General features: G+C 42.4%; 1 protein-coding gene across 19 annotated transcripts in view; it reads right to left on the bottom strand.

The window, feature by feature from the left end:
* Positions 1 to 22,925, bottom strand: part of FBRSL1 (fibrosin like 1) — a 548,084-nt gene that overhangs the window by 393,828 nt on the left and 131,331 nt on the right. For all 19 annotated transcript variants that reach the window (XM_056336603.1, XM_056336559.1, XM_056336542.1 and 16 more), the window contains exon 2: positions 3,972 to 4,172. In XM_056336603.1, coding sequence (XP_056192578.1) covers positions 3,972 to 4,172 — 201 coding nt within the window. The remainder of the gene's footprint in view (positions 1 to 3,971; positions 4,173 to 22,925) is intronic.

Raw genomic sequence — 22,925 nt, forward strand, 5'->3', positions numbered from 1 at the left:
TCCAAAAACTAGAAGAATTACTTAGGACAAGACAAGGAAGTGTAACTGGAACTAAGAGGCTTCATCATGTATCTACCTCTTACTTCATCTAAGCGAATTATACACTCAAGCATAGAGGAATCCTGTCTCCCACAGGCACTGTCTGCAGCTGTAGTGGGGATTCCCTTCCACAAACCACTGGGTTAGTCTTGGCTTTTAAAAAAGACAATGACTCAATTTCCAGCAAATGCTATCGTGTTGAAAGCAACTACACACTTTCCAAGGGGCAAGCTTCACTGCAAGGCCACTGGTGACACTGAAAGACATCACAGTTCTAAACAGTTTCTCATTCCTTGATGTACCCCTGATGACTGTGAGAGGGTTTGTGGATTCCCATTGTAGAGCACCAGTTTCAAGTCAGCACCCTTCTCTGCGCACATACATTGAAAACAGTCCCAAATCCCAACAAATCTTTGGGCAAAGGACCTATGGCTATTTGAAATGCCCTTTTTTTCCCTCTGCTTGGTTACAACAGGAGATAAATGTGTTTGAATGATTTTTATACACAGTTGGAGTAATAGGCTGGAAAGGACTGACTGGCTTTTGCAACCCTCTCCCCATACTCTGAGGTACCAAAGAACCATTCAGGAGCAAACAGTGATTTGGATGCTTTGTCAAAAAGAGTGAAGTATTAATCTAATTTTCTAAACAAAGCAGACAACCTGGCACTCAAATCAGCTTACCACTTTGCACCTCTCTACAAGGATTAGCAGAATGCCATAATTATAATGCCCAATTTGATTTATTAGAGGAGGCTGCATAAAGAAGATGACAATTCAGTAGCATTGTGAAGAGAAGGGATGAGAGTATAAGGAAAGCTTCAAATTGAACAGTAATTTCTAAGCAACATCTCAATATAATCAGCATTAATTACAGTAAGCTTTCCAAATTAGGTATAAACCTATGTTTAATAACCCTGAGATGCAAAAATCACCCCCAAATTCCAGGAAAGTCAATATTACAGCCGATTTGTCTAGACAGCTTGGCAGGATATGCCAGAATTCTAGGTGTGAACTTTGTGGTTATTAAAAAAAATAAAAAATTATTGAACTTGTCTGTATCATTTGCATAATTAGTTTGAACTAAGAATAGCCTGGTTTATCTGGCTTAGATTTTACTGCTACTTTGATCCGCCTTACAGACCTGCAGATGTGTCTGGTTTTCACAACTATATCAGCCAGGATAATACGAGGTATTTCAAAAAATTCCCGTTTCAATATAAGATGAATTCTAAGCGTGACTTGTTTAAAGAGGCAGAGTTTATTAATGAGTCACTCATTACAGGATTTATTTTATATTTTTTGTGCAAGCTCCTTGCTCTTTTTGGAGTTTGTTACTTATGGGGTGGGTGGGTGGGTGCCTGCGTGTGTGTGTGAAGATTAAACAATGAAAGTTGCATTCAAGTTTTCATGAATGTGGAGGCAAACATCCTGTTTAATCACTGATGTCAACCAAATCCTAGCCAGAAGAAACAGATATCAATGTCCTTATTTTTCAGAGCTGAAATACAAATAATCTAACTATTTGGTAAACTAAGGCAGCAACATACGATTACAGAAACTGGAGTTTGGCCAGTGTAACAAAATCTCCTATCCCAAAGGTTTCTAAGGAAGTATCACAAAATCCCTAGTGGCCACAACTACTTGAAACTTAGTCTTAAATTTCCTGCAGAAGATGTCATTACCAGCAACCCTTTCCTCCTCTGCAGCAGGTGAGGAACCAGCTCACCCCAGCTCCAGGAAGAGGGGACCACCCCACCGCCCAGCAGAGCACAGCCTCACATATCCACAACGGTGTAAATACCTGAAATGTACCGAACCCCCTGCAGCGTAATTTCAGACCTGAAGAAACAACTCTAACACCTGTAGAAAGGCAGTATTTACTGAAGCCAGACTTTCATGTTAGAGAGACTGGTGGCAATCGAGATCTAATGACCTCCTGCAGTGCTCCTTGTTTCCATACTCCAACTGCACCACTCTCAGCTGCACCAACATAAGCATTTGTAAGGTTACTCCAGGGGCTAGAGTGGAAAGTGAGCCAGCTTTACATATACTTTGCAAGGGTCACTGGACTCATGTTTGGGCCTTTTTCATGTAAATAAAAAAAACTGACACAACAGCATCTTTACAAAGACAGAGGAGCTGAAGTAGTACAATACCATAATCCTGGTATAAGCAGCAGGCAGGAATAACCATCCAGCACTACCGCTTCTAAACATCTTATACCAAAGCCAGGGACCTCTTTTGAAATACATGCTTAGCATTTTGTGGGTTTGGATTACAAGAAAAGGATCCTAGTTGCTCAAACTTTCATCAAAACTAAAATGTGCATCTATTCACCCATAATAAAAGGTCATTTTTATTTGTACAGAGTGAATATTTGTGCACAAACTCATTGCATCCGTAACCAAAGGGGGAACTGAAACCCCATCACTCAACTACTATCAAAAGCAAACAAGAAACTTGATATATTTTAACTACATACATACTGATGAGTCTAAAACCAAAACATCTGGTATCACTTTGGGGAGTTAAAAGAAAACAAACCTGGCAAATACTTTAGTAGGAGTGCATGGTTACATGATTTGCTACCTAAATGTTTACAAGCAGAAAAGTACTAACATCTTTATGTAAGTCATTTGTATTGAATTCATAGAATCATAAAATGGTTTGGGTTGGAAGGGACCTTAAAAATCATCCCATTCCAAGCTCCCTTGCCATGGGCAGGGAAGAAATCCAACTGTTTACTTTTTTTAAATAAAAAGGAAGAAAACAGAAGTCTGCTAATTAGCCAACAGAAGAATGCGGCCATGAGCAGACCATTAGAATTTCTAAGATACAACCTGATGAGCCCTTCTGAATGAATATGCTACAACACAATCACAAAAGATAGTGTGTGGTGGTGAAGTTATGCTGGGGGTTACATTAGATAACTTTAACCATCCTTTCAAATCCTGAAATTTTTAAAGCCTGAAAAAACCCATGTCTAATAACTGGACAATTCAATCTTTCGTTGTCTGGCATGCATACGGAACTAGTGTCACAGAACAGAAGATGTGGTGGTTGTTTTTTTTTTTTCATCAGTGTACTTCTTAGCACAGAACAAATGCTGGAGGGTCAAGTACACTGGTCTTCCCACGGGCTGCCATTTGGTACCATGTTGACAGACAACTAGGAAAGAGCTTGTTCACAGATACAGGCTGCTGTGCCACATAGATTTCAAAACCATGAATGCACACTGGGACACCAAAAATCCCCCTGCAGAGCAGCAGTTAAGTGATAAATAGCCTGCTAGCCATACTGCCTCTTCTTTGTCATCTCCCTGGCTCTGTACACACTGTGGTTCAGGTGGGAGTCTCCACAATCATCCCCTCCAGCATGACAACTCTTAATTCATTAATGCTCTACAACATTTTAGAAGAGTGCAGAGAAAAGACTCCCCAGAGCACAACTTCCTCCAAACTCACTTTTCACTTCTAAAATACTTGAATAGTCTCTCCTTCGCAACATACTGTTTTGGGGGCACATGAATTTGATTCATGAGACAGACATATTCATGTTTGCAACTTCCCAGGTGCACATAACAAGCATGCCTTTCCCCAAAGAAAACTATGATCCGACTGATGATTTCTATTTGTGTAAGAGCCATAAACCTATGGTGTGGATTACCACATTGTCTCAAAGTTGCAGGATACAAGGGAGGTTTGCTCCTTCCTTCCTAGATTAGCTAGTATACCTCATCTTCCATTTTAGCTTATGAAACCTGCCCACAACACAGGACCTGTGCACTTGGCCAGAAGTCTCTTAAGAGACATTGTTTTCACCAGCACAGTTAGCAGAGAAGGCAGTTACATTAACAACAGCAGCAGGACAACACTTCACAGTGGCCAATGTCATAATGCAGTCACTTCAGAGGAGAAATAATTTCCCTACCTGTTTGGATAGCTTCAAGGGGAGTTTCTTCTTCATCCGTTCTTTGCCTCTTTCTGCCTCTCTCTCAGAGCTCCCAGCATCGTTGTTGTGGCCATTTTCACTCGGCTCAGCAGACACACAGTTTTCAGACTCTCTAGGTTTCTTTCCTGGATGCCTCTCCCATTTTTCCTTCCGCTCCTGAGGCTTTAGCGACATGTCCTTCTGTAAAGGAAGGAGAAAAAAAAATAAGTTCTTTAGGTTCTTTGAGACTTCTTTTAAGCATTAAGCAGTACAAATATTGAATAAAAGCACAAACAAGACAGCATGTTCTTTCCAGACATGACTTAAGATGAATAATTAGGCACGCACAATGCAAACAGTAATTTTAGATTAGATTAGGATGAACACTCTCCAGGCTATGTGTTTCATTAATTTCAGAGATGCTGGTACTGGTTATGAAAATGAGTTTTCTTCAGATTAATTCAGGAACCATACATCAACAGCACATGAACAAATCAGCATCCTGAAGAAAAGCTTTTAACTGTTCAACTGAAACAGAGGTGGTTTTTATTTTGGTTTGTTTCTGATCTCAGAAAGCAACATATCAGACCCCCCTTGGGCCTGAGAGTCTGATTCACAGTAGCATTCATATGGAGAAATGCACTTCTAAAGCCTACCGCGCATTCAATAAGCACGCCAAGATCAATGGGATCTAAGCACATAACAGAGGTTGAACACTTCTAAGTGTTAAGTGTCTGCCCTGAATCAGGACTATAACGTACATCCTAAGCACAGTTTAAAAGCGAGTATGTCATGTCATGATGATTAACATAGGAAGTGAGATCACAGAAAGGAATTACTACTGCTATCTCTGGCATCTTTGAGGGCTGAAAGCTGAACTCTTGGTGACAATGTATCAACCTCTCCCTCTACACACACCACACAGAAAGCATTTAAGAAATAATATGCCAAGTCACAATGATGTTAGTTCATTACAGCTAGATAAATTTTTTCCTCAGTGCCTTTTATTAAATGCTCAAGGGTAAAAACTAAACTCTTTTTGGAATGTGTTATAGAATCTCTATCCCAATTATTTTTTATGCAAGGTAAATACATCACATGAGGAGATACCTTAAAAACACCATTTACCATGTCAAAATTTGTCAGCTCCAGCCACAGAAATTTTTTTAAATGCCTCACTTCTGACTCGAAGTATTACATCATGGATATTTGTATCCTACATGAATGGAGTTTGCAATACAACTCACTCATGACAACACACACACTTTCAGCACTGCAAAAAAGCTCATGAAAATCATTAGCTCTCTAGTCTCTCAAAAACTAAAGCCCAACAAAAAAGAAAATTAGGAATTGGGATGAAACGCCCTGCTGATTGCTCTAGATTACTTCCTCCCCCTCTAGTTTAATTAGTGAATTGACTGCCTCAGTGTGCAACATGCTGATTCCACTCCAAATTACTCACTGCTTAAAGTTACCCTTCCTTGTGAAGTGAGATGATGCACTGACACTTCAGGGTCACAAAGACGTTGAAATTTGAATCATGATGATAAAATACGTACAGCTGTTTCCTATTCCAACCCAGGCTGAAAGACAATTAGCCAGCACCAGCACCCAATCTCTATACACCTTACACAGGGGTCCTGCATGCTCAGCAGCTCCTCTTAAAGCACACATATATACAGCAAGTTGCAAAACTCCCAAAGATACAACCCCCGCCCCAAAACTAAAAGTAGCACTGTCTCCAGAACACAGCTCAGCTTGCCAAGGCCATAAGTAGTGAAAGAGCAAGGAAAATTATTTTCTGGCATTATACTCCGTGAGGTGATAAAACAAGGAATACCAATTAGTGTTTAGTTGCTCACTTTGGTTTTTAGCTTTAAGATAACACTCTAAAAGAAGCAGTTCGAGACGCCACTTAAAGGTCACACTGTCCTATTTACTGGGAAGTTGCTAAGATAGAAATCAAAACGCTGAGCTTTAGTAACTAATCAGAAACTAGTGCAATAGAAATGACATCTGTTAACTGACACTCAGCAAAACATTAGGAACAGAAGTCACCAAAAATGTGCACTTCTTCATAAAGCCAGATGCAGCTGCAATGTGACAGCAGAGGCACCGAAGATGCTGCATGAAGAAACATGAGCCCCTGGTAGGGAGAAAGCGGGCTGTGGCAGGGGAAGCCACCACCTGAAAGCACCAGCAAATAACGCGCTGCTGGCTCAGCTCAGTGTCATGTTCACTTTTAAGGATGCTTTCAAAGTCAGTAAATGGTCATTTTAGTTCAAATTCTAACTGGCTTCACACGGTGACTGGGCCTCTGTTAATGCCTTAGGGAAAGTCTTCCCTCAGTACCCACAACACATTCACTGCAGGTTTTAGACAATTCACCACGTGACTAGTCTGCAAATCTGTGTTTTTCCCCTTGCTGAATCCTACAAAATTCCCTACTTAGAAATTTAGCTTTTTATCCCCGTTTTGTTTGGAGATTTAAGGTTTGTCTCATCACTGAGCTACTAGCAAAATTAATTCAGGGAATACAGTCATAACTGGATCAAAGCCAAGGAAATAATGCATTCGCTTGTAGTGCCACTTGCGTCCAAGAATCTCAAGCACTTTCCAAACAGCCGTGAATTAAGACCCAAGCCCTGATAGCTGAGGCTGCTGCTTGCCTCTGGCAGGAGGAAAGCGGAGGGAAGCATCCTCAGCTCTGCAGCACATCTGGGGCAGCTGCAGGGAAGAAGCCAAGTTTCTCAGCCCCATGACAAGAGAGCCTATTGCACTGTCCCATTCGTCACCACTTCAGCAGAGGAAGCAGCTCACAGGACTTTGCTTTTTGTGGGAGCGCAGGACACCGAACTCAGCTTCTCCCTTCTGACAGAGGGTGACAGTGGGGCTATTTTCTATGCTGCTAAATGCAGACCTCTTTGCAGCCTCTGTCAGAGAGCAGGAGGGGGCTAATGGGGATTCTGTCCTTGCCTCCTTTGTTTCCTTTCTATTTACTCTTTTAAAAGAGCCTTCCAGCAATTGGTCTTTTACTAAAGTTTATGACCTCCAAGTTGGGGACCTCACTTAGCACAAGAGCTTACTATTTTTGGACGTGCATCTGTGCTTGTGCACAGGCAATAGCTGGAAAATTTAAACACATACAGAATATAAAGCACATCACTACAGTGAACCAACGTTTATTGATGCACCTTGACTTCAATCCAGAAATCCCAGCTGGCAGGTGAGACCGGCCTCTGACAAACAGCTCCACTGAAGCCCTCCCCGCAGACAAGCCCAGACCAGCAGGTTTTTTTGCCCTTTGCGCATCATGTAAAAGCCTAGGGCTTCACGCAGCCACAGTGTATGAAGTCAAGCCCTGAAGTCAAAAGGTCTCCATATCCAGCCTTGTGGTTTCTGCCCAACCCAGGCATCAGCAGACCTGGCTACCTTTGCTGTCAGGGCCAGTAAATCTCCTCCTCCAGGGAAGGCTGGTGGATCCAGGCCCATTCTCTCTTCTCGGTTCCAGGAAGGAGATTGCCAAATCTTGTTCCAGAACATACAAAACTATTTTGTTCCTTACTACTCTCTGCTTCCAGGGCTGTCTCCTACCTGTCCTCACTTAGGAATCTCTCTCACACCTTCCCAGGGCAGGCTACAGTCTCTCCATCTGCAGCCCCTTGTCTGTCTGGGCTGCAGATGGAGAGCAGATGGTTCTAACTGGCTGCATGGTTACAAATAAGCAAGAATTAGGCCTTTCTTTAGAGCCTCTCTCCTGGTAGTTACTCCATGAAACATACAGATTCTATCTCCCCATTTGCTTATTTCGATGTACCAAGATACCAAGGGACACTTCAGTGGAAAATGTAATTGTGGTACTTCCTCCAGCTGCTCTACCTGAAATACTTTGCACACCAGTAGCTGTGAGGATGCACGGGCAAAGACCTCAGCCTAGACTCTGCAACAGATTTTGAAAGTCCATAATAAAAATGTCTGTGATTTTTTTTTCCCCCCCATCACTATTTGGCCCAACCCAAAGTTAAGTAATTACACCTCTGCTTGTGGTGGAGCTGGCAACATCCTTAATCACTTGGAAGACTCCTCCCTGAAAAGCCATTTCTCTTCTGTCACCAAGGCACACTGCTCAGTTTAGAAATAAAGCTACGAATAATGAAGGTGCACAGCCCTCGGATCTGGAATGAGACTATTCTTACCCCTAAAATGCTACAGCAATACATTTCTGCACAGTGGACTCCACATTGTCTGTCTGATCAGGAAGCAACCATCAGCTCTAGAGGACCCTGGTGCAAGCTCACATCCAGAGTCATCCACTGGCTGCAGTTACCACTGCCTGTTTGCTCAGGCCAGCTCAAAATCTACCATAATCCTCTGAGTTTACACAGCACTTTGAGATCTCAGAAAGCATGTAGGGGGAAGCTGGGGTCGTAAATACCTTTCATACATGGGAAACACTTAAAGAACATGAAAAAAGTGTAAAACCCACACAGCTAAATGAAAAAGATCAAGTGTGCTGCTGGCGTGCGCAGGACAAAAAAATCACCTATGGTTAATAAAATAACAACCCTCAGCCCTCAAGTTTCAGTTTGAAATGCACCTGGTGCAAAATCAAGTCCATTTACAATCCCCTGTCCCCAGGGCCCACTGGACACTGCAAGGCTCAGACAGACCTGCAGCCAAGGACTGGTTGCATTCCGCTCCTGCCAGCCTGTCTCTGCCGACTTCAGATTATATGGGCTGATTTCCCAGAAGGGAAACTGCCTCCAGCTTCTCTCTCCACAACTCTTCAATGCAGCACTTATTCCTGAAGTAAGGGAATGTGAAATATCCCACTGAACATCAAACAGGAGAAGGATCCATGCAAAGGAAATAATTAAAAAAAACCCAAACCACCAACCAAGCCACTGCTGCCTCTAAAACTGACCCTGCTTGTCACTGTTTCTGTCTTCAGCTTCTCTCAGCAAAATTGCAATGGAAAAGCCCCCGAGGATCTAAGCAGCATCTATCCTTATATCAACTTTATCATGCAATTAGCAGTAGGGTTGTCAAACATGTTTGTTTAATAGTTCTGGGAGAGATCCTGGCTCAGAGAGGAACTTAAACAGATTTATTTTTAGTTAGGTTACTTTTAAAATATTCCTATTGACCTGATATCCAGTTTATAGAACAGCAACGTAGAAACAAATGCTGACTGAATATTCTCGTGCTTTCTAAGTAGGCAAAGCATGTTACAAATACAGACCAGACCGCTACGAAGGAAAATCTACTGTCCATTTAGTTGCATAAAGGTGACACAGAAGACAGTAATTCAAATGGAAAGATAATATTGGAAATATACATGACAAACATACACAAAAGGAATTAACTTTAAAGGCACAGATTTGAAGACGGGTCCATAGAGAGAGAGACCACTGCAAGAACAGGAGCCAGCACATGAAAAGATCAGTAGCCAACAGGCAAATGAAATGAGGTAAATAGTGAGAGAAAAAGGGGAGAAAAAAGGAATGTGATAAGAAGTAACTCTACCGGAGGGTATCAGGTAGGACCACACCAAGATGATCACATTTGAATTCAACGTGGTGAGCAGGCAGCAAATGCAAGTGAAGATCTTAAAAAAGGAGCAGGAGCGTACCTGAACAGTGGGAGAGGAGAAGTTGTTTGACAGCTCTGCTCTAGAGAGTTATGGGGTAGAAAAAGTACACAGTGAGGGCAGCAAAGGGAAAGGAGGCGCAGAGGTAAGGCTGGCCCGCAGCTCGGCACAGAGCTCCTCGCTGGAAGCCCCACCTGGCAGCAGGCCAGCCCAGCTTCACCTCCCCAGAGCTCAGAGTGCCTTGGGAGGCACTCTGCTGGCATCTCCAGCCGGCTGGCTGCAATTTTCATGGATGGGGAAGTTGTCACTTCTCCTGTAATATAACACACACTTGTTTGTTTTACTTTCCTGCCCTCTCTTCTCTCCCACTGAGAACTTCACTAAAAATGTAACTCAAGCTCCTAGCCTTTCCACCAAAGCCACTACAACTTTTTTAGAGGGAAAAAAACCCCCGAAGAGTCTAGATGTGAAGTGACTTTCTTGCTCTGACCCCACATCCAAGCAACGCCATCAATATCAATTAAAATGATTGCAAATGAAATCCTTGCTTGTTTAACCTTAGACTGCTATTCTCCTTTTGTAGCTGACATATTCCAGATGAGTTTGGGTCTTGCTTTTTAAAATGCATCACATTTGCTATGACCCTGTCACGTGTTTAGCTCAAGAATAAGATGACTTTTTGACAAGACAGCTTTGGAAATGTTAAGACATTTGAAGCTGCCACTGGTTTGCAGGTTTATGATACATGATTTAACTTTAAAGTAGATGAACCAAGAAACTCATTGTAATTGAAACAGCCAAATTTATTACCAGAGGTTGCATTCCTGTCACCTGTCAGAGCTGAAGAGCAAGCTGCCTGTACTCTGCTAAATGCCCACTTGTTACATCTCCCATGAATTAAGACCTTTGCTGCTAGGACCTTCCAGACACTGTACCAAGCAGAGACACCTTGGACAAATGTTACCTCAACACAATGTAGCCAAAAAAAAAGGGAAGGTCAGTATCACTCTACTTTTAAATGCATTTCAATCCACAACGATTTGATGGCTTTGAATGCTCTTTCCTTGCACAAGGCCTGAATAAATACTGATAAAGTGCTGAGCAATAACTGTTTTAAAAAGTTGGGGAGAAAGTGGTTCCTGCTGTTTGCTTCCTCCTCAATTACTTGAAGAAAAAAACAGTCCTCTGCCTCCACAGTAGTACCAAGTATCTGGAAACAGAGAGCTTAACAGTTATTTAGGTGACAGCAAAAGTAAGAATGTGTACAGCAAATACTTTCTCTTTTGTAAGAGGTCAAGGGAATCTGCATGAATGTGAGCACATGGTCGTCCATGTCCTTGGTATAAACTCTTCTCCATCATCACCCATCGGGGGAGGTGGATACACAAAATCTGCTGTTTTAAGCTGCACTCTGCAAGCTCGACTGGAAGCCAGCCGTGGCTTTCTCCCTCTCCTCCAATTTCCTCTTCAGAGCCTGCGGGTGCCTCACTGCAGAGAACTGCACCCGTCTTCCTCACTACTTACTTACAGACATACTGTACAGCTATTAAAACTCCCACAGGTGCTTGCTGTCCATCAGAAAGGAAATGATCCCATTTTCAGCCATCAGTATTTCCTCTAGTGATGGCAGTAAATGCCCAATGAGTGCTCACAGAATTACTGTCAGTGGAAAGTGTGTCAGAGAGCAAGGGAGCTTAAATGATTGAAGGGAAGCGGGGGCACCATTTTCAGGTAGATGAAATGAGGCACATTGCAAGCCCAGCCTGCCCAGGTTTTACAGGCTGTAGGAGGGCTGAAAGGTGCTGCTTGTTCGTGCACCACAAAGCCAACTTGCCCAGCTTTCACAGCCGGTAGAAGTACATTTTGGCTGAAGCCGAACGGTATCCAGCAAGTAAGCAGCACAGTCATGCACGCACTCCAGGTCCAGTGATTTGGGAAGACATTCCTCAAGTGTGCTGATAATTCAGTGACACTGCTGGGCTCATGCTGCTGATAGGCAACAATCACAAGCTTGTTTACAGAGCAGCCTTTAAACACTTAATCTGAACTAATTCCCCTTCTCTCCAGATTATTTAAACAGGCACTCCTATTGAATACAAACAGCTCCCATTGAGTGACAGAATTAGGACCTGAAGAAGCAGCTCCTTGCCTGAAGCCAGATGTGGCCGTTTCATCACTCATTTCTAATCTTGCCAGGAAGGTAACACAAGCCCCAGTCTCCAGCTGCACCAGCTGGCCCCAAGCTGCCAAAGAAAAAGGCATGAGGGTCCTACCAGCACAAAAACTGGTACAGCAGCTGGATGCTTTCACCATCAGCAATTTTCAGCTAAACTAGTCAGGAAAAAACAGGAAGTCACTGTGGAGTAAAAGAAGCTTCCAGTCTATTTATTACTATGGACAGTAATGCCCAGAAATACCGGCTCTCTCTCAAATTAATAACAAAAGGGGAAGAGGCGAATGTCATGCTTCCATGCGCTGGACTCTGGAAATGGTGTTGAGCCAACCTGGCTGGGCAGATGGGCTGGGCATATGGCTCATTTACCAAAGGCAGGGATTCAGTTGGTCTCTTACATCTCTACTTCTGTATCAAAAGTTTTGATCTTCACAGCGCAAAGTATACAGCAACCACACATGCCTGTTCTGACCACCATGCGAATAGCTTCCTCCGTGAGACTTAAAAGACACACCTTAGGTAGCCTGGTCATGAATTCAAGAACCTGAGGCCTGATTTCTTAAGTAATTCAAAGCTTCCACCCACTAAATACAAATGCAAAGTTCTAATTTGTTTTCTAGGATTCCTGATCCAACGACATGTGTCATCTCCACTAATTTTATGGTATATACTTTTAAAACATAGACATGAAAATGTTCTGCTCTTAAGGCTGTATCACTTACAGTATGAAAGCTCCAGACAAATCTCCCACACAGTGACATCCTCAAACACATTCACTCTACAAGTAGCTGCGGACATTTAGAGACTCTGCTTCCAGCCTACACTCTCTATTACCACCCTCCTAGGAAGGGTGCCATTCCCCAAGACACTCCAGAACAGAGGTATGAATGTTCTTCAGCAACAGCAGAGCAGTCTGGGAGCTCAGCTTCAACTGCAGTTTGACACAGCTTGCACAGAGCCAACGAACACTGCACTAAAGAAGATGAACATTCGCAAATTCACTTCTGCCAACTACTGCAGGGGTGAGAGTTTCCAAAAGAAAAAACACCCATATCCTGATCCCTGGTGCTGCATGATAAATTAATTTATGTTTAAACACTACGATACTAGGAGGCATTTTTTTTACTATATCTGCAGTTGCCCTCAGTGGTAGACAACAATTTTCACTTCAGCTGCCATGAGGTCTAGAACGTGTATTAAATAATTAGTCCCCTGGTAGTTACTTCTGGCTAGGAAACAAAAAAAGAATAAATATAAATGATCCAAGAGCAAGAAATACATAGAAGCCGGCCATCTCCAGGAACAGCTGCCCATAGCATATTACTACAACCTAAGGGGAAAACTCTGATTGAGGTGTCTTTTAGCAGGAGAGAAATGCCTTTCTAAACATCTAAATGTCACATGCACTATGGAAAAGTCCAGGACAGTGCATCTGTGCCACCCTCATCACTCTTGCTCATCCTCAAACACGCTGCTAGAGAAATGCATTGTACAACAGAGATCTACAGCTGTCAGTCTCGCCAGCAGCTCTGTTCTCCCATGTCGAGTGGCTTAGTACATCACGTGCTCATAGCTCCTCTATAACTGGTTTGCTAGAACAAACAACAAGCAACCAAATGCTTCCCTATATCCTTAGGGCTTTCTAGAATAGTTCCAAATATTCTAATATCTGAGTCAGGAATGAAATATTCATTTGTATTCTAGGCAATTGCTGACAAAGGCGAAACATACACTATAGTAGCAGGCAATTTTGATGTATTCTGTTACAAAACATTTTCAGTCAGAGAGCTCAAAGGTCATTAATAGATTTTCGTATGTTTACAGACAGCAGCAATTTCAAGCTCTGTAATTTTAAAACTACATGTCAGTCTCTCAACTTCCAGCTGTTATTTCAACATTAGATAATGAACACAATGCAAAGGTTACACAATCACTTGAACCAGCTTATGTTGTAGATCCAGTCACAGAAATCATTATTAAATTCTAATTACACATATATTATTTTACAACTCTTATTAGAACAGCAGGGCAAATCCTCTTTTATAAAGAGATCAACAGTTTAGAAAAAGAGGCCAGAAAGGTTATTCTTTTAACGTGACAGTTGCTCCTCTCTCTCCCTCCATCACCTAAACAACTGCTGATTTATGAGTCTCAGAAACAGTGCTGCACCTTGTTAACACCACACCAGTCAGTGCACATACAGCTATCAGCCTGTATTTTCCTTAAGTGCTTTACAGATCCCTAACATACAGACATTGATGCCTACTTAAAATAATCATCTCTGATCGGGGTGGGGGGAAGCCATTTAGTGGTTACCCAATGTACTGTCTGAATATACTCCCATTTTTTCTTTATACAACTACTTTGTAGTAGTTGTAGTAGCTACTCCAAAACTTAAGAGATCACTCCTAAGCAGAATGTTATTACCTAAGCTAAAGCTTTGCAAGACATCAGGCTTCCATACCATAGATTTTTATTTTATTTTAATTTTGGACCACAAGAAATCATTGTAATCATCCAATCTGACTCTTTTGTCATGCAGTCAAATGAGCAAAATCACCCAACTGCAAAGTGGTCTTAGGGAAATTCTGAAAGTGCACTAGCAAACTACCCCATTACCAAGCAAGAAAATCAGTAAATTATGTTCTGCTCTTGCCTCTCATTTTTTTCTCTCTATTCCCAGGCAGTGCAAAGTGTTACCCACTCTGGTTTATTCCGCCCAAATCCAGCTGTCAGTCACACAGCATGTAACCTCAATGGGAATTGAAGAATCTCATCCCCAAGATTCAGCTTTGAAGCAGGACAGACCAGCAACGTCCCTTTGTGCAAGTGAGGTCTCCTGCAGTGACAGCAACGCTACCCTGGCAAAGTGATGTCTCTCTAATCCCCAGTGCATCCTTAGCCAGCAATGAATTTCACACTGGGAAATTCCATGCTTTGACATTAAATAATTCCAGCTGGGACTTTCAAAGGATAAGAGATAGGAGTCCAATCCCATCACATTCCAATAGGAAGCCCTTAAGGCTTCGTTTATTTTCTTTTTAAAGAGGAAACCCGTATTTCATTCTCATTTTCATCCCAGTTTCCTCTGGGAGATGAAACTGAAAGCCAGAAACAGAGGGCAAGAGCAGCACTAATGGGAAGACAGACTTCTATAAGACTGAAAAATGACAACGCCAGTTCTTGGGTACATCAGTCTGCAGCATGTGATACAAGAAGGAACAGATAAATCAGCACATTCATTAATGTTCCTCAGAGAAAGGAGTTACTGTACTTTTGTCTGGTTAATCTCACTTGCCACTGAGGAAGAAATAACCAAGCAAATACTCCACCAGGACAGGAGACAATTACAGCTCAAGAGCGAACAAAAACAGCAAGCTGTAGAGAGAAGAACACGTGCAGAATCAAAATGATGCAATCCACTTATCCAAGCATGTCAAATAAGGCCTTGGGCAGGCAGAGCTGACAGGACAATAACCCACTGCAGAGAAAGACTTCAGCAGAGCCGGTGCCGTCAATCACTCGTCCTTGCTGTCTCACCAAATGCAGAGCGAGTGGTGCAAGTTTTTCATCTGCTTTGCCACTCTCTTTCCATTATGTTTAGAGGATTTGGATTTTCCCCCACCCAAGCAGTGCTAAGCTGGGCGTCTTTGCAACCACCTCCTCAACCCATGCTAAATTATGAGTTTCTCTTAATGTTTAGTTTTCAGATCCAGAAACCTCTAACCTGCACTTCACAGACCTGAAACCAAAGGCTGAATAGTTTGTAGGACCTGTTTTCTTCCTGTCTGGAAGAAGACTTTACCAGTCAAAGACTAGAAAAAGGGGCATTCATGCCAAGTTTTCCGTTTGCTGCTAGACCTCAATTTTGAAATGCAAAAGGGAATTCAAACATTATACAGAGCAGCAACTTCCACCCCACTCAAATTCGTTAAGAGCCCTTGTACATCTCACAATTCACATCTGAGGGCTTAACTTTGCTTCGCATTTACTCTTCACAGTACCTTGTCAATAGTAAACATCAAGAACAAGAAATACAGATGTTGCACACAGTATTTATTTGTTCAAATGGGCATAAACCTTTGGCGAGAACCAAAAAATCCAGTCAATGTGAGAGGGGTTAAGACTGAACAGATGCAACCAGAGACTCTGGAGAACAGCCTGCATGGAAGCAGGGTTTCTTGTGATTACTTCTGTCTTGTAGCTCTTAATAAGCCACATCACAGCTGACATCTCCACCAGCTATCTGCTTCCTTATGTAGATAACCAGAAACAGAAAAGCTGACATGGTAATTATATTATACGCGCACACACACACACGTTACCTAACAACTCTCACTGCTACAACAGCACGAGCAATGAAGAACAAGCACATCCCGATTTCTCAACCAGGCTCTGACACCAATTCTCGAAGTGACCGCATGTGAGATACCCAGTTTAAAAATTCTTCTAAAACGCCCTTATAAAATCAGGTAAGAGTTGCAGCACATCTCTCAAGGGTGTTATGATACAAAGAACTTTCAAGATGAAAGAGAGCTGCAAAAGCATTTCAGAACTACTCTTTATTAATAAAGCTCTAACTCCCACCACCACAGTGGTAACCCAGAAGACTCTTGGTGCCCACCTGTTCCCATGGCACATCACACCCCAGCAGTGTGACCCCACGCAAGTGCGAAGCCCGGGATGGGCATCCTCTCTGCCACCTCCATCTGGAGAGGCTGTTGCTAAGCGACAAAGTGCTGCCAGTATCTGCAAAATCCTGCTGCTCCCACTCTTGAGTGCCTCGGCCCCGCTCCCAAACACAGCACCCAACGGGCCAAAGCATCTCTCTTGTAGCCCTTGATAATCTTGCTTTTATGCATAAAGCAGCTCTTGTCGAGGAATTCAGGGACTGCTTTGACAGAAAAAAACCTGCAGATAAAAAGGCAATATCAAGAATACTACATTTCAAAAAGGAGATATAAGTGCAGAAGGCGAATTTTCACACATCAGACCAAAAATGCTCACTAAAGCAAAAAAGAGTTTAAAACACAGGAGTTTCCAGGTATTTATTTCCAGTGAAGGGTATGGATTTCCTAAAGTCCCCACTGAGACTGAGCAAAATTTTACGTGTTGGTTCTCAGGTTTCAGCAGAATCTGTAAGAGCAGATGACTGAGAAACCATGATCCCTTTTGCAATGATGCCAGGAGCAAATGTCTTCTCAAACCTTACAGACACAGACTGACAATAGTAAGGCTTTAAAACCCAGAAAAGTCATCTTAAAGATCCACCCACAGAAACAGCAACCTGGGGAGTGCAGGGCTATGTTAATTAACATGTGCCTTAACGGCAGTTCATCCTCCATCTCTCTCTCTCCGTGCACTACCCTGTTATTGATACAGATGAGGTTTGTGGCTTTCACATCCTATTAGGGAACATCTTCCTCTAGCAAAAAAAATTCAAGCAGCATGCTGAGAAGGTGAGGGAAAGTTCTTTTATAATTTATAAATAACCATTTGGCTTTTACAAGGCCTTTTTCATTAGCAGTTCTTAAGGCACATCACAAAGGGAATCTGCATTTTACAGAATGAGAAATGAACAAATAAAGAGCAACTTGCCCCAAATCAACCATCAGTCCTCTGGCAAATCTAGAAGAATCTCCATCTCCCAGTTCCTACCTTGCTCCAGGAGAACCAACAGTCAAATGACACTGAAATCTCCTTCTGACACAAGAAAGGATTTCATGTTGGTGGTAGAGAGCAGATTTTTCTAGGACACACAGTAAATGCAAACACAACACAAAATATTAGTTACAGAGGAGGCAACAGGTGGGATTTGTACAGCTTCAACCTTATATCCTTTCAAGTGTCTTAGATAAAATCAGCTTGAGAATAGCAAGGACAACATGATCAATATATTAAGTCAAGCTGTTTGTTACCAAAAGAGTAGAACTGGCAGCTCTTCTTGGCTTCTGAAATATGACACATAACCTAGCCTTTCTAATGCGCTACTTTGGATGGCACCCAAATCCAGCACCATCTGGCTAGCATGGGCATATGTATACAAAGAGGCCAGAAGAGACTCCTGGCTGACAGATAAAGTGACATATCAGTGCAGCAACACGGACTTTAAATCGCTTCACAGTCTGCAAAGCCAGCTAAGCATGGTGGACACACGAGGCCAGTTAAGTGACTTCAAGGCAATGCAAGGGCTGAGAATTTCTTATACACCTGAAATCCGGGTAAACATTTGTTGTGCATGTAGAAATTGTTGCCAATGGTACAAAAAAAAAGAATTAAAAAAAAAAGGGGGGGGGAAAATCCCAAACCAAAGACCTGCAGAATGCTTTTCCTGGTGTGGATTTGAAGCAGAGGATATCATATTTCCCCCCCTGCCCCAGAGCTAATCCCCGAGTTTAAAAGCCTGATTTTTCCACCTCTGTTTTTACATTCACTCTTGCATGACGTTCTCCTGGCATCACACAGCAGTCAAAACCAACATGTTATTCCACGGCTTAGAACTTCTTAAAGCTTGGCCTCCCAGCCATGGCACAGACCACTCCTTCCTTCTCTCCTACTACCAGGACACAATGCACAGATTATTCTGGATTCAGTTTCCAGCATTTAAGTGATGATTTGGCAGTAGGAAATGAGAATATTTAGGTAACAGAACAAATAGCAATCTGTCAAAGAAAACAAGTGGGAAGTCTCACATCACATCTAACATCCAATTCTGTATTCACCTATACGGTTTTATGCAGCTGTTAACTCAACCAAGCTAAGGAGAGTCACAGTGGTGGAAAAGAGAGAACAATCATGAACTCAGTGTATGCCAACTCAAAAAAACCCAGGAATCGCTGAGGAATCTGACAAAACAGTTATTACAGTTTAAGAAAACACAGACCCACCTATCCACCTTGTTTCTTCCTGAAGATTATCATCCCAAAACCAGGAGACAAAAGCAAACACAGGCTAGCCTGATACCATCCCACTGTGGATCCAACAGGAGAGTCTGTTCAAGTGAACAATCCTCTGACACACCAAGAACCCAGCTGTGTCAAGGTTGGGGGATTAAAAGGGACTTAAAAATTGTAGCTGTCATTTGGGAGGAAACTGTCCCCAACAATGTGTTCACAGGTTCCCAAATCATCCTGTTTCAGATTTAAAGACATCAAGCTTGAAATCTAAACAATTCCCTTATTAAATGAGTTCAAAGGAATTTCTTAACTATCCATGCCCCTGGGTCCTCTCACTGATTTGGGCCTCAGAGCAGTATTTTTTTCCACACACAGTGAATTATTTTTTCCTTGGAGCACATTAAAGCGTTGATTTGGGAAGCTGAGGGAAACACAAAGCACTACAACAAACACAACTTAAGAGAAAGTGTCAACTCCTCCTTCCTCAATATTCAAAATTTCAAAGCCACAGAGTGCAAAACATATCTTGTAACAAAAACATGAACATGCCAAGTAGGGATGACTCAGAGCGACAGGGCAAATCAAGGTGGTCACTTTCAAATACTGAGGCCCAGCAGACTCCCACATACCATTCTTGATTCTTTCATTTAAAGAGTGAAGACATCCATGAGTTGGTTTTGTGCCCTTCCTCTTTGCTGTGATGCTTGACAGGATCACACAAGTCCTTCTGACTGTTTCCTATTTGGCATTACAGTACAAAACACTGCAGATAAGGATTGAAAACTGTACGTGGTTTAAGTTTTTAACAAGCACAGCAGAAAGTCACTTCCTCTGCACAAAAAGGGTGTTTGACAAAGAAGTATCAGGTGAATGAGAAACCGTGAATAAGAACAGAGTCTTTGGGAACTCTGAAGATTAAAGTGTCGTTTTTCTTTAGTGTTAGCTATCCTCCACTATCCTGATAGATTGCACGTTTATTATGCCTTCTCCAAAGATACCACTGGGAAAATCTTTCATCCTTATTTTAAATTCCCTCAAAAACTCATTGTGAAAGTTTCATGTGTGTGTTATAATACTGGAAGTTCATCAGCTATCAAGCCAAATTACATCTATTACAAACAACAAAGAATTAACCTTGATTCTTTTTTCTTATTATTCCAGCAATTCAGGTGAACAAATAAATAAGTACATCTTGCAACAAACAAACAATAAGCTCTTGTAAAAAAAGGCCTTAAGGTTTACAGGCCAAACTTAACAGGAGTTAAGAGTTTTGGAGTTAAGCCCTTGCCCTGGTCTTGATATTCTAAGCCAGTAGCAAATCTGGTTGGCAACTGTAAAACAGATAGGAAAAGAAATATTTAAACACTTCTAAAACCCACTATTTTACACAACGTAGTCAAATTTTGTTCTGAACCCGACCTGCTTTTCATTCAGAGATCAGCTGGCTTTACAGAACAAGCCAATTATCCCTTCTTCAATTATGCAGGTGAGACAACTCCCAGTGAAGTACCTTCCCCCAGCTCTACCCCCTAACACCTGACCTCTGGTTTCAGCATCCCAGCACCTGCCTCAGGCAGGAGCCATGGTGCCTGGCACAGTGCTTCCTCGCAGAGCCAAGAAACAGGAGGACAGAGGCACAGAGAAACAGCCCCACTGCTGCCTGCACAGCACCGAGCCTGCACCACACTGCTGTCCCCATTCAAAGGTTTCATTTAGGCAACTTGCACGAGCTCTGCCCTCAGCACACACTTGCAACTCCCCCTTATCTAATCTTACTTTATGGTACTTCACAGTATCACAAGTCTGGCATTTAAAGCATCTGAAACAAGAACAGACTGCAGAAGCACCCAGGGAGCCTCAAAGGCACCCAGCGCCAGCCTCTAAGGCACCCAGTTCCATAGAATTAAGGCACAAATTGTCTTTGCTGGCCACTGAGGTGTTGGTGCAAGGGCCAGTGCTCTGCAGTGACATGCTGGCTCCCCATCCCATCTATGCCTTGGCCTATTGAGAAGGACCTTGGGGAAGACCTTCTCCTTCCTTCCTGGCTGAAGGGACGATGCAGTCACCCGTGGGACAATTTAAAACAGCTTTAGTAGCCCCTGAGACAGCACCAGCACAAACCTTTGGGCAGCAGCACAGTGAAACGGACCACTTTGCTGACCCAGTTCAGCAGGTAGCCACAGAGACAGCAGTACTGACACCATGCAGGAGACAGCAGAATTTGAGAAGCAGAGGATGAGATGTCTGTGACTGTCTCAGCAAAGTCACTGAAAAGTTTTTAAACAAACAATACCCTGAGCTTGAGTTGAAACACACTGTGTGATGAACAAATGAAGACACAGAGAACAGTGTCGTCGTATTCTGTCAGCTGAATAAGCCCATTCTCCCCTTAGCACACCAAAATAAAAATAATTAGAAAAATAAATTAACATTTTAAGACAATGCAAGGGATCCACGAGGGGAAAAATCAACAAAAAAACCTCACACTAAGTTCTATTCTGGTTTTGCACTTCTAAAATTTGGTAGACAAACACATCAGGCTACTGATACAGAAATGCATGTAGACACTCCTGATACATTAAACTCACATAACAATCACAAAGCCCCTTACTTGCATTAAACCAACCCCTATTGCCTTCTGTACTCTTACACAGCTAAAACAATGCACCTCAGTAGTGAACAATGTTAAAAATCAGTGTTATCAATGAAATAGTAATTCCCAGGACCGCATTTCACTACTTCTTTCTGAAAAACCACTAATCTTTCGGGCTCTGCTGTTCTTTGACACAACTTCCTCAGCTGGTTTCCCTGTCCTTTTCTATTTACTGGATTACAAACATTTTAGAGGTTTGGAAAGCACAGTATTTAACATTTTATAGAAACATCTGTCAACAGAGCTGCTAAACACTTGTAAGAGAGACAGAGATGTTTATTTAGACATGCTGCTGACGTTTCCTGTTGCATTTCGATCCTGAGGCATATGTAGTCCTTCCAAACAATTTAGCATGTACTGTGGAATCACAGTTCTCAGAGAAGTGCAGCTGAAAGTAATTGAGATAGAAATTTCAGGACCATCACAGGAAAACCAGTACCAAAGCTCCTCCCAAGGCTTCAGGCACAACAAGCACCTGCCAGACAAGCAGTAAAAGGCTTCTGGAGTACCAACATCTGAAAGGCAGAAAGTCTGGGGCTTGGTCAGGACAATTTCATGACTGGCTGGAGCGATGCTGGTTATGCTGCCCGGTATCACAGGACTGTGAAGTGCAGTGGCCTCCTTTCAAGCCAGCCACCCCGTCCACAGCCACAGGACACCACCACAACAGTCTGTGTAACAGAAGGTGCGAAATTCACATGGAAAATTGGCACATCTGTGGCACTGCAGCAGCCATGCAGGTGTTCTGAACTGGATGCTTCTCCCATGAGCAAGGTACTGGTCAGCACACCAACCTAGCTGGATTATCCTTTAGCTGTGTGAGTCTCAGCACTGAATGATGCACAGGTGTGTCCTTAATGCTCTGGATCTGTCATCTCTGCTAGATTTAATTACAGTGGCTGAAAGAGCTATCATCTTACTCCTCCCTGTGCTTCTGCTGGACTTTACCACTCTGCAAGTACAGCTGACAGAGGAGAGTTTATCCAGCTCACAGCCTCTGCAGCTCATAACTTGATAGATTACTGTAAACTATAAATTGATCACAGTTAGATCACCTTCAGTGACTGCAGCAGAATCCTACAGGGATAATTTATCTGCATCCCTAGTCTCTCCGTTTTTGTCTCTTATCTATTAAGAGTAACCGCTCATTACAAAGATAAAATCATTATGTCAGGCAACAGAGTTTTAAGACAGGCTAAGTAACTACTCTAAGGAAGAGAGTGATTATCCTACATCCCATGAAAAAAAAAGCCACAACACCAACCGCCACTACAGCAATCTAAAGAAAAAGAGAGAATCCCAAACCCTTGCTTTTGACACCTGATCCCTAAAAGCAAAGGGTAATACTTTCAACAACAGATTATGAATATGTGTATACAGAAAGGATTACTGCAGCTTGTTGGTTACAGAGATGGAGGAAAAAATAAAAAAGGAGAACTGTGAATTACAGCTAACCACGCAAAAACTAAGGGGTTTATTAAGGGTTATAGACTTAAAACAAGCAAGCCAAGTACTTGTGTGCAGCAGAGGAAGAAGAAATAATCTACTCCAGCTGAATCTACTCAACTTAGCAGTGTGGATTTCATTCTCTCCTCCAAAGAATACTTTTGCAAAGTAGCTGATATACCTTGTGTTTGGGCCT

This window comes from Falco biarmicus, chromosome 1, assembly GCF_023638135.1.
Source record: "Falco biarmicus isolate bFalBia1 chromosome 1, bFalBia1.pri, whole genome shotgun sequence".
Taxonomy (NCBI): Eukaryota; Metazoa; Chordata; class Aves; order Falconiformes; family Falconidae; genus Falco; species Falco biarmicus.